The sequence below is a fragment of the Carex rostrata genome, chromosome 14, assembly GCF_964058835.1.
Source record: "Carex rostrata chromosome 14, lpCarRost1.2, whole genome shotgun sequence".
Taxonomy (NCBI): Eukaryota; Viridiplantae; Streptophyta; class Magnoliopsida; order Poales; family Cyperaceae; genus Carex; species Carex rostrata.
Genome location: NC_135931.1, coordinates 2,311,857 through 2,324,341, shown reverse-complemented (window position 1 = coordinate 2,324,341; position 12,485 = coordinate 2,311,857). Strand labels below are relative to the sequence as shown.

The 12,485-nt window shown below is 35.8% G+C and overlaps 2 protein-coding genes across 3 annotated transcripts; both read right to left on the bottom strand.

Moving 5' to 3' along the window:
• Positions 1–435: 435 nt before the first annotated feature.
• LOC144565530 (protein FAR1-RELATED SEQUENCE 5-like) lies at positions 436–1,281 on the bottom strand. The gene has a single exon (XM_078315322.1). The coding sequence runs from the start codon at positions 1,279–1,281 to the stop codon at positions 436–438; it is 846 nt and encodes a 281-aa protein (XP_078171448.1).
• On the bottom strand, positions 932–1,947 carry LOC144565612 (protein FAR1-RELATED SEQUENCE 5-like). 2 transcript variants are annotated; one of them, XR_013514917.1, is made up of 3 exons: positions 1,827–1,947; positions 1,295–1,740; positions 932–1,068 (listed from the first exon to the last, which is right to left on the bottom strand). XR_013514917.1 is itself a non-coding variant. In XM_078315409.1 (2 exons), exons 1-2 carry the CDS (start codon positions 1,890–1,892, stop codon positions 1,366–1,368), a joined length of 441 nt encoding a protein of 146 aa, XP_078171535.1. In that variant the 5' UTR covers positions 1,893–1,947; the 3' UTR covers positions 1,146–1,365. The 2 variants fall into 2 exon arrangements, 1 of the variants encoding a protein (XP_078171535.1); XM_078315409.1 differs by lacking the exon at positions 932–1,068 and having other exon boundaries at positions 1,146–1,740.
• Between the last annotated feature and the right edge of the window lie 10,538 nt (positions 1,948–12,485).

Genomic DNA, 12,485 nt, shown 5'->3' with positions numbered 1-12,485 from the left:
TTTCGGCCCATATGCTAGAGGAAGCGCGTTAGCCGTACTCTATATATATATATATAGAGAGAGAGAGAGAGAGAGATGGGCTATGGTACTTCGCGAAGTAAACCGAGTATTTTACTTCATATTTTGAACCCTTCGATTTACTTTAAATTGCGTGCCGATTAAATCTTTGATCAGCGACATTTTTCTTGAAAACTTTCATCCAGTGTTCTACTCTAAATGGAATCGTCCAGTCTAAGTAACAATTAAAGTTGATTGTCATCCAGTCCAAGTAAAACCCTTCGATCCAATTTAAATGGAGTCGTCCAGTGCATGTAAAACCCTCAACCTGTCCCTTGAGATTTCCTCTCGCTAAGCTAAACCTTCTTCTCTCTCTCTCTGCTCTCTCCCTTGAGATTTCCCCGCCCACCTGCTGACCCCTCAAAACACTGATGATGACTAATGAGAGACAATTTTGTAGAACGTCCCGTCTAGAATAGACAATTTGTGCAAGTCATTACTGGTCTCTTTATTGTAGAGCACCTTCATGTAGTTGTTGTCATGCAAGTCGTACCTATCGATCATTGCCATCCAACCCTTCTCAAAATCTGCAACAGTGAGGCTACGAATGATGACAATCCCTAGTTCCTCACCAAAACCTGACATCTGATGGTAAAGCTGCCCCAAATGATCATTTGCCTTTCTCATGACGTGCCATTGGCAGCATCTGTGGACCGTTTTTGGGAATATCATCTCAATTGACTTCTTCATCGCTGGATCTTGGTCTGTAATTATAGCATGGAGGTGTTTCCCATACATTGCCACTAACCACGTTTCGAAAAGCCAACCAAAATTTTCTGCTGTCTCACATTTTAGAAGTGCCATGCCGAATAAAATTGATTGTCGATGGTGATTCACACCAATGAACGGTGCGAAAGGCAAGCTATACTTATTGGTTTGGTAGGTGGTGTCGAATGTCACGACATCACCGAACTCTTGGTATGCACGTCTTGCCCTACCATCGACCCAAAAAATATTCTTCACAATACCATTTTCGTCAGCATCTATCGAATAAAAAAATTCGGGATCCGCCTCCTGCTTCTTGTGAAAATACATCAAGGTAGTATGAACATCCACTCCTTTGAGCCTTCCATTATCTGTTGCTATCAAATTGCTTATATCTTTCCTCTTGAATCGAACATTTTGTTTACCTCCATGTTGGATAGCTAAATATTCCATGATTTGCGATGTTCCAACATTTTGAGCACTCAAGTTACGAATGACATCCTTATCATCTGTTGTCATACATTTGTGGGACCGCAGATTTCTCTTCTTTGAAGGGCTTGTGATCATATCATGATTGTGATCCTCCTCAAAAACACTAACTTTTCAAATCCCAGATTTTACAAGCTTGATCCTACACGAAGCCTTACAACCGATCCTTGTCACACCATGCTCTTTCTTAGGTGTAGCTATATTGGTCGAGCTTCCGATGGGTATTGCCTTTTCTTTATGCCACCTCGATAATCCTTCTTTAGAACATACAAATCTGATTGATGACACTCCATGCCTATTCTTTGCATGAGTTGCTTTGCGAACACTAAATCCGACACGACATGCGTACTCATTGTAGAAAGTGTATGCCTTCTCAGACGTACTGAACTCCATGCCGACACACGGCTTACTTGCAATGTCTAGAACATCATCTTCCTCTTCAGTGGGTAATTCTTCCGTCACATGAATGTAAGGATCAGTGACATCTAACTGTTACACAAAAGTAAAGTCAATTACTAAACAACCCTTCTACATTGGAGGTGTAAAGTACAACACATGCAAAAAATAACAATTACCCGCAACTGAATTTTGGGAGCGTAATCATCTTCATCAACCGATATATTGCTTGAGCCTAATGACATTGTTTTCTAATCAAAGCCTATCAAAAGGAATGTCAATTCAATTTTATTAGATAATACATTTCTGCTATACACTTGGTACTGGTAATTGAGTGCTTAATTTCTTGGTTAACAAAATTATAACAGACACTTGTGTTGTCTTTTACAGGATATAAATACTCAGGTTCTAAGATACTACAATGTTACTCGTGGTAAAAGATTAACTCAAAAGTGATTTGACAATGTAATGCAACCATCAATACCAAGTAAATGGGAGAAAATCCAAGTCATTACTGGTCTCTTTATTTCTTGAAAAAATAATTCGATGGATAAAATAAATCTTTTAAAATAACCATCAATACCAAATAAATAGATGAAGAATAACTCCTACCTTTATTGGATTCAGTAGAGCTTAACAGTGACGAGACGGAGAGGCCTGATTCGGAGGAGGGAGAGGTGCGATTCGGAAGAGCTAGGTCGGGTAGGGGGAGAGGCACGCCTAGAGAAGCAACAGTGAGGAAAGAGTAGAGGGAGACTTAGAGGTGGGGGCGGGCAAATCGCAAAGAGAAAGAGAGAGCAGTTTAGAAGGGGGTTTGAGGAAATCGCAGAGAGAGAGGGGGGAAGAGGGAGCTGAAGGGTTTTACTCGGAATGGACGCCTCCATTAACTGGACGACTCCATTATTGGAGGATCGCTCTGGCAACAAATTTCATCACTGGATGAAAGTTTTCAAGAAAAATGTCGCTGATCAAAGATTTAATCGGCACGCAATTTAAAGTAAATCGAAGGGTTCAAAATCTGAAGTAAAATACTCGGTTTACTTCGCGAAGTACCATAGCCCATCTATATATATATATATATATATATATATATATATTTAAACAATAAATCCGAACCACAAAACGTAATATCCATATTAAAATATATTTAGAAATCAAATTTTATATTTTTAAAAATATTTAGTATTTTTTTTAGATAAGTGCAAATCATTGTTTATGCACCATCTAAAAAATAATGATTTTATATCTATCTAAAGAAATAGTAAAATGGTTTAAAAAAATACTAAATTTGATCTCCAAGCATATTTTAATATGGATATCACATTGTGCGATTCGGATCAACCGTTTGAACTTTGAATACAGAGATATAGAATGTAAGACACAGTGAGGTATTTGAACCCTCTTAAATTTAAGAAGGATTGAGTTGCTTATCATATTTGACATCTTATTTGATAATTTAAGTCATGATTTAAATTAATTCGTCTGGAGGAATAAGATGTTGAAAAATAAATCTTTGTCTATGACAATGAGCTTTACAGATGAATTGAATGCGAAGTTAATCTGCCTTGAGGTGCAAAGTATCTTACACCCAATTAACTCACCTCTTACTCATCGTTTGACAACTTAAGTATAGAGTAAGAGGTTTACTCCAAAATCTAACATGATCATTGATGTTTATTAAATATTAATTACTTATAACTTATCTTTATTGAAGAAAGAGGAGTTACAATTTATAACTAATTCAAGTCTAAAATCCATCAAATCGGTTTCAAATGACTAATTTGAACTATTAAAACTCATCTACCTTACGAGTGATGCGTCTACATATGAAAACTTTAAACATTCGAATTAAGTTAGTATAAAGTCAAGCGGTCAAAATTAGAAGGTTAATAAATTAATTTTAATGTATTTATTTTTTGAATCTTTTTTTACCACTTAACTCTATGTAAAATTTTTTTTTTTTTTTACATGTAGATGCATCACTCGTAAGATAGACGGATTTCAACGATTTAGATTCATCGTTTGAAGCTGGTTCGATAAATTTTAGACTTGAATTCACCAAGAGGTTTGATGAAGTTAATAACACCCTAGTTCTACTCTTAATTCACATATCTATCATTTTTTTATGAATAGTAATAAACTATACTAAGTTATTACACATCAAAAAATCAGAGCAAAATGTAAAATTACAAACTCTGGGACCAAAGTTAGTTACTGACAATTACGTATATACTCTTACATTAATTTGGAGATTTCAAATTTTAAAACTCTGGGACTAGATTTGGTTATTTAGTGAAATTATAATGAAAATTATGAAGAATATATTATTTTAGATTCATCGCATTGTGTTTTGACAACAATCAGATATCACAACATAACACTTAAATTGTATAAAAATGTTAAGCTCTTCTTCTTCTTCTTCTTCTTCTTCTTATTATTATTATTATTATTTTTTTTTTTTTTTTTTTGCTATGTGATGCACGAATTATTAAAGAATGAAAAAAAAAAATATTGCTATGTAATGAAAACTATTGGATGGTCACAATGATTAAAATGTTAAGCTATTTTTTTTTCGTATGTAATGTACGAATTATTAACAAATGGAAAAAATATTTTATGATAGTACAAAAGTAATTTACTTTGAAATTACGTGACATCCACTGAACCTGAAGAATTAATCCCAAATATATACTATGCAAGTAAAATAACGAAGACGAATCAGGTGCGAATATTCAGGTGTTTTCTAGTCAGAAAATATGAATCAGATAAGATACGAAATCATATATATGAAATGAACAGATTTTCTTTTCTTTCTTTTTTTCTTTTTTTTTTGTCAAATAGTTTCAAAACAAAAGAAAATCTGTTCATTTCGCTGCCTTCATATTCCCCATAAGACTCCCATAAATCGAGTAATTCATAAAACGTCATTGTATCAGCCTTTGAGATGAATTGCAATATGTTTTTGTTTCATACAATATATATTATGATAAACATTAATTCCATGACGCACCAATCCAGTAACGTAACAGAATTAATTTGTAATGATAACGAGAAATTAGCAATGCTCATTTGAATATCGCAAATTTTATCTGGCGACTTAATGATTGCAAATTAAAATATTTAGCGTACAGAACTTACTTTACAAAGTCAGAGATGCAAATGAGATAATTCTTCTTCAAAATTATTTGGCGACTATATAATACGAATTGCGTGAATGAATGTGTCATCACATAATTTAGTTTGGCACTTGCAAATTTATAATGATCTTACTATTAATTTAATCAAAATTTCGATCTGATAAACTAAAGATCATTTCAAAAAATAATGCATAACTTGGGTTAACTTAGTTTTAATTTTGATTTCAATAACGGTAACTAGTCATCATGTCATCACATACCGAAATTTTTAATTATACCCTTTTTAAAAAAATAAATAAACCAAAACATTCTGATTTTGGAAGAATTTCACATTTACTCCAGCCGCTAAACTAATTTGCGGTCCCATTCTTGGAGGGAGCGCAGATTGGTTTGATGGCTCCCCAAAATCCCAAAAGATTGTCATATTAAATATATTTAAGTTTTGAGGGACCTCCAAACTAATTTGCGGTCCTGATGGATAAGACCGCAGATCGACTTAACGGTCCGGATAAATATGAAATTCTCCTAAATTTGAGGTGTTTTAGTTTATTTTTTTTAAAGGATATAAATAAAAATTTCGGCATCACATACAACGATGACAGGAGATTAAAACCGGATATATTAATTGTATTAGTTGCATGAATATTCTAACACAGGGAAAATATTCAAAGATTTTTTTTGTTGATATTAAGCCTGCATATTAAATAAAAATAAAAAAATTATTTTATTTAGCCCAGCCTTGCTGTCACGGACCAAGCTTATTTGACTAAAAAGATTCTGATCGTGCTTTGGATAACTTGACTAAATTTATTTTTTCATTGGATCAGGAATAAATTTGTGTATATTTTATACTTACAAAATAAATTCGTGCATAATTTGACGCTTTCAGGAATGAATTGTATACATTTTAATTGTGTACCCGGTTTGTGTATTTTTTTTTTTAATTAAGCACGAATTATGTTTTATATATATGTTGGAATTTATGCGAAGATTTTTATTAATATCCCTGAAACAAATATAAATTTTAAAAATGCCCCTGTCCCCAATTTTTTTTTAAAAATGCCCTGACCGCCTGGGCCCAGGGCGGCCCAATATTCCCTGTGAGGCGCCACCCCCTGGGGCGGCCCATAGCACAAGTGAGGCGCCACACAGCAGGGCGCCCCATATTTAATCTGATTTATAAACCCCGTTTTCTGCCTCTGTCACTTCTCGATTTGAGAATTTCGCTCGAGGCGAGAAACTGAGTGAATAGGTATGTTTTTTAATTATAATAATTAGTCATTACTGTAGTTATTTTTTACTGTTGTAATTACTGTTGCGTACTGTACATTTACTGTTGCGTACTGTACATTTACTGTTGCCTACTGTAAATTTACTGTTGCCTACTGTACATTGACTGTAGCGTACTGTACGTTTACTGTAGCAATTTAGTTGTACACGCACTGTAGCGTACCGTATATTTACTGTAGCAATTGCTGTACACGTACTGTGTCAACATTGTAATTTTTTTAAAAAAAATTTTAATTATTTTTCAATTAGTCATTTATTATTGTACCCATTATTATGTCATGTAATACTTGTAATTTTTTTTTTAAATGTAGTTTGTTAAAGAAGAGATGTTAGTTGCACTGTATGTCGGCGGCAAGCTAGAAAGGGATGAAGATGGCGTGCATTACACGAAAGAAGTCGCATTTGGCTTCGAGATTAATGAAAATACCACATTTGAGGAACTGAAGGAGCTAATATACGAAAAGACATATGTAAACCCCAACAGGTATGAAATAGAATTGGCTACACGGATTGACAACTCACGTGTGGGGGGTAGACCTTACTTTGTTAAGTTTCCAATAACAGATGCCAATTTGTGGAGAGTTGTGTATACTCAATTTGTGGCTTGTGGGGTCCCGGTGATGGACATATATTCGAAGAGGGTTCCCCGGACGAGGGCTGGACCTTCAAGTTCGGCTGGGGCGGGACCTTCAGGTTATGACAACTAGGGGTACCACCAGCACTCCCCTTATGACAACCAAAGGTACCACCAGCACTCCCCTTATGACCACCAGGAGTACCACCAGCAATCCCCTTATGACAAACAGGAATATCACCAGCAGTCCCCTTATGACAGCCAGAGGTACTACAGCCCCGATTATGACAACCAGGGGTACCACAACTCCCCAGAAAATACTGAAGAGTTGCCACCACCACCCAGACAGACACCCATAATCCCTAGATTTCCAACTATGCCAGAGTCAGGACCGGTACCCGTTAATCGAAATGATATTGATATTGATGTTGATGCTATTGATGCCATACCAGAAAGGGAAATGGAAACGGGGGACGAATACCAAGGGGTTTGGGAAGCTGATGACTTATCAGATGGTGATGCAAATGTACCAGGTTTATCCAGGACAGAAAAATTCCCGATTACAGGTCGGGGAAGTAAGCATCCGGTCGCCACATTCAACGACACCACAGCTTTTGAAGAGGCAGACATTAGTTTCTTCGGTCCTCGTGTTGAATACAATAAAGAACTTGCCGCAGGGCAAGTTTATACCAACATAGACGAACTTGTAAAGAAAATAAATGAGACTCATGTTCACGGCAACTGAGAATGTATACTACACAAAAGGGACCGAACAAGGTTAGTTGTGCTGTGTAAAACTCACCCGCGCTGCGAGTTCCGCCTTTTTGCAACCCCTGTGGGTTCAGGGGAAGCATGGATGATTAAGAAGTGTGAACCACCTCATACATGCAAGTCTGCGTCCACAAGGACAGACCATGCGCAGCTGACGACATCACTAATTGCCGATGCAATTGAGGAGGACATTAAGTTGGATCCATCGATGAGCATCAAGGCGGTGGCTATGACCGTCAGACACAAATACAAATATGTAATCCCAAAATACAACAGGCTGTGGAGAGGTCGTGAACTTGCTATCTGCAGGATATTCGGTAGTTGGAAGGATTCGTATGGCTATCTGGCACCATTGCTCCAGGCCATGGCAAGTACAAATGTCGGCACCGTATATGAGCGATGGCATGGCCCTTTTTTTGATAAAGACGGAGTACTAATAGAGGGAGCTCAACAATTCAAGGGCATAGCATGGGCTTTCGGTGCTTGTATCCAGGCTGTGCCATACATCAGACCCGTTATCAGCATTGATGCATGCTTCATGTCTGGCCGTTACGAGGGGAGGCTACTGATAGCATGCGCATATGATGCTGAGAACCAGCTGTTGCCTTTGGCGTTTGCAATTGTTCATAAAGAGGACGGCGAGAACTAGGGATTCTTTATGCAGTTTTTAACGGGTGATTGGGGAAGGGAAGTTTTTCTGCGTGATATCAGACCAGCACAAAGGAATAAAATATGTTTTTGATCGTGAAGATTACGGTTGGTCAACACGTACTGGCCAGTGTATGCACAGGTTGTGTATGCAACACGTTACGGAGAACCTTTCCAAGGCAACCGGGGGCGACAAGTGGGTTACTGATACATTTAGATGGAATTGCAGAAAGAAAAAGCCGAGAAGGGTGGTAGAGATGACTAGCAGTTTTGCAAAGGTACATGTATTTCAATTGTTTACATATATTATTGTACTTTAAGAAAACAATTTTTTTTAGTACAATTGTTTACTTACATTATTCTATTTCCTTATTTTTTATGTAGTACATGCCAAAGGCAAATCTCTACTTAATGAAGGTGGGCAAAAATAATCCCCGAGATGTCAACGAAGATCCAGCATACGAGAAAATATATCAATCCCGTGATGGAGGTTGGCGTTGGGGAATTATGACCACCAACGGGTCCGAGTCGCTGAATGCAGTATTCAAGCAGAGCCGGATGTTGCCTGTGGCTGCAGTTGTAGAGGACACATTCTACAAGTTAAATGCCTGGTTTCAGATGCGACGTGCTAAGGCCGCAGAATTAATAAGGATGAACCAGTCATTTTCAACAAGAGTGGAGGAGAAACTAAGACGACACAGGGACAAAGGTGCAACTATGACCGTGATCCCGATGGGTAATGATGGAACATAATTCGAAGTGCAAAATCCAAATGAGTACGTTCCTACCAGCCGTAAACCAGACGGCACTATGGCGTTTGTCAAGAGGGCTTGCAAGTACGTGGTTAAATTCGGAGATGCCAGGGCGGTAACCTGTACATGCCAGGGACCCCAACTAAGTCACATACCATGCAGTCACGTGATGGCGGTATGCCGAGTGAGGAACTACTGCGAGGATCACTATGTTGCTGACATGTACCGTACCGATTACCTTGCTTCCACTTGGGGTGGATCTTTCCATTCTTATCCCGATCAGCACGAGTGGCCTGCATATGAAGGTGATAGAATACTCCCTTCAGAAGGATGGATAAGGAAGGGGAGGAGGAGACACAAACGTGCTATAATGACCATGGACGAGATGGGTGGTAGGAGGCCATCGGGAAATCAGGCTCGCCGTTCCGTTTCTGACAGGCGCAGGGCAGGTATGTAGCATTTTTCGGAATTCATTTATGATTTTATTATATTACTAACTGAATTGTATTCTTATTTTCAGATGCCATAAACGCGCACAACGAAAGAGAAAATGCTAGAGTTGTTGCTGAAGCAACTGGTAGAACACAACCCCCCTCCTCCGAGCCAATCATCTAGTTGCCAAGCCTCTACAAGTAATGCCGCACCTGCAGCTCATACCAGTACAACTAGTCGTTTGTTAGGTTTATTGAGACGTCGTGGTAGGGGCAGATAAACTTGCTATTTTGCTTGTGTGAACTTTTTTGTTTATTGTAATATATTTCTGACTGTAGTATTTTTACTATGGGACTGCTGTATTACATTGGCGCGCATTATGTTGACATTATGTTTTATTATTTCATGTTCATGTTGGTATTATGTTGTTTGCACTTTACATTTCGTTATTATAACACAGTTTAATAATACAATTAAAGTTCAACAATATAATTAAGAGCGTAACAATATAATTAAAACCGTTAGATGTTCAATCTATTATAAAATATGCTTGGAGACCAAATTTTACATTTTTTGACATACTCATAATATTTTATTTTTTGACATACACATATACATAAACCCTAAACTTTTTTCACAAAATTATTCAAATCAAAATACTAAGATTTTTCTAAAAAAAAAAAAAAAAAAACACACACACACATGAGGCGCCCTGCTGTGTGGCGCCTCACTTGTGCTTTGGGCCGCCCCAGGGGCTGGCGCCCCACAGGGAATTTTGGGCCGCCCTGGGCCCAGGCGGTCAGGGCATTTTTAAAAAAAAATTGGGGACAGGGGCATTTTTAAAATTTACATTTGTTTCAGGGTTATTAATAAAAATGGCCGGAATTTATGTAAGGAGATACTGGTTAGATAAACTTTAATATTATCAATGTTTGCTAAGTGTGAACTCTGTAGTCTGTACACAGGGCGGGCCTACAAAATTTTAATAAAGAGCTGAAATTTAAAATCAATAATATGTGGATATTATTAGGTGAGATTTAAATACATGTTTTTATATTAATGAAATATAATTCAAATTACTAAACTACATATAAACACTTGATAGTTTATAAGGGGATGAATTATCTAATAAAAATAAAAAATAAAATGAAACTAAATTTCAATATAAATAATTAAAATTTTAAAATCATAAAGGTAGCCAATTAAAATTTTAAAATCATAAAGGTCAGGTGGATGAGTCAACTGGTTCAATCGTTGATTTTATAAAACATTCAAGGCAAAGGCTTCTATGGACATAAGGACCTATTTGTAAAATGAACATATTTTTATTTTCAAAGTTCAAACAGTCGATCCGAACCATTCATCTTGTTCTCCATATTAATATGTGCTTGGAGACCAAATTTTACATTTTTCTGAATTTTTTTACTATTTATTAAGATGGGTACAAAATTCAATGGTCTGAATTTGATATTTTTTGTACTCATCTTAATAAATAGTAAAAAAATTCTGAAAAATGTAAAATTTGGTCTCCAAACACATATTAATATGGAGAACAAGATGAACGGTTCAGATCAACTGTTTGAACTTTGAAAATAAAAAGGGTGTTCATTTTACAAATAAATTCTTATGTCCATAGAAGCATCACTCAACATTTAAAATAAAAAATGTTACCTATATCGGTATGTGTATAAGTGTATTACTGTCGGATACTCAGACAAGTAACGTGTATTGTTTTATTGTCTTTTAATACTTAATTCAATCTGAAGTTCGTAGAATGTGTCAATTATATTAATTAGAGTAATTCAGACTATGATATATTGCTACATCATCAGCATGAAGAGTTTCCACTTTGTATATGTTTGTAGTTGTTTCCAACAATATGATGCAACTCCAGAGAGGAGAAGGAAAAGATCTCGCTAATTATTTGCATGTTCTAATATGTTTCCAATTTTACCAGAGAGGAGAAGGAAATGATCTAAAATAAACGAGATTCCTGGAGAGAGATTCATAATTTAAGGAATTTGATTGAACCGGGGTTTTTTTTTCTAAACGGATAATGAATTTTTATCAAAAAAACCTGTTAATTAAACTGGTTTTTAACGGTTCATATGCATATACGGTTTATTCAAAAAATCAAACCTGCAGCCTCCGGGTCCGGTTTTTTCCAGTCAAACCGTCTGTCCGATCCGGTTTTGATAACACTGAAAAAATTTGTTACATATCTATAAAAAAAATTATTGTCTATTATGCGCTCATTGAACTCTAATGAGAGATTATGAGGTGTCAAAAATTGATGGGAGTAAATAGGAGGGAGAGAAAGGAAAGAAAGAAGAGAAAAATGAAAGTTCATTTTATTTGAATATTTTAGATAGTAGGGCAATTTGTAAAATTTCTCGTTATATTATTACCTTTTAACTGTTGTGGAGCTTTACTGTTGATAATTTTATTTGTTGGGACATAAAAAGACCTGATCCATTATAAGTTTACTTACAAATAAATATGCATCATATCGCTCATAATATCTATTTTATCAGTGTTGAGTGTGATGTAAAATTTGTACATGGTTTGTACTTAGTACAATCATGAATTATGACAAATGTTCATTAGTAAGCTATACAAGAGCAATCTATTTTGAACGAACAATATGACAATATTCTATTATTCTTTTGTTGGAATCCGTATCCTCTGAGGTAACATAATATTTTTGTTTAGATCCACTGATCCATACTGTTCAATTATTCGAATCCGATCTAATTCAATTCGAGATGAAATGCATAGGGCTTCTATAATATTCATGCAATTGTGATTGAATTGACCAGATCTAAAAAGAAATATTTGATTACTTGGGTAATATGAATTCAAATTCGCATCCTCTGTATTACTACAGAAGAATTATTCTGCAGAATGAAATAATCCGGACCTGTTATAAAATAAATATGAACAAGCATAAAGAAGAATAAGCAAAATAGAGATGAAAAGATGGCAATATCTTTATTCATATATTTCTCATGTGTGTACAAATACAAGATTACAAAAGCTCTATTTATAGGCCACAAATTGTGAATGAAAAACCATCTAAATTAATTACAAGAATAAATGGGAAAATTAATTCCAATAGTAGTGGGATATGAATTCCAATAGTAGTGAGGATAGTCGAGAATGAATGTTAGGAGTTATGGACATCCACATTAATATTTTATTCATAACACTGGATTTTTAATATGGTACGAATTT

Excerpts from the sequence above, each read along its gene's own strand:
- LOC144565530 (XM_078315322.1), bottom strand. The coding sequence starts at position 1,281 with ATGACAACAGATGATAAGGATGTCATTCGTAACTTGAGTGCTCAAAAT.
- LOC144565612 (XM_078315409.1), bottom strand. The coding sequence starts at position 1,892 with ATGTCATTAGGCTCAAGCAATATATCGGTTGATGAAGATGATTACGCT. Across the intron at positions 1,741-1,826 it reads CTCCCAAAATTCAGTTGCGG|TTAGATGTCACTGATCCTTA; the intron begins GTAATTGTTATT and ends TTTGTGTAACAG.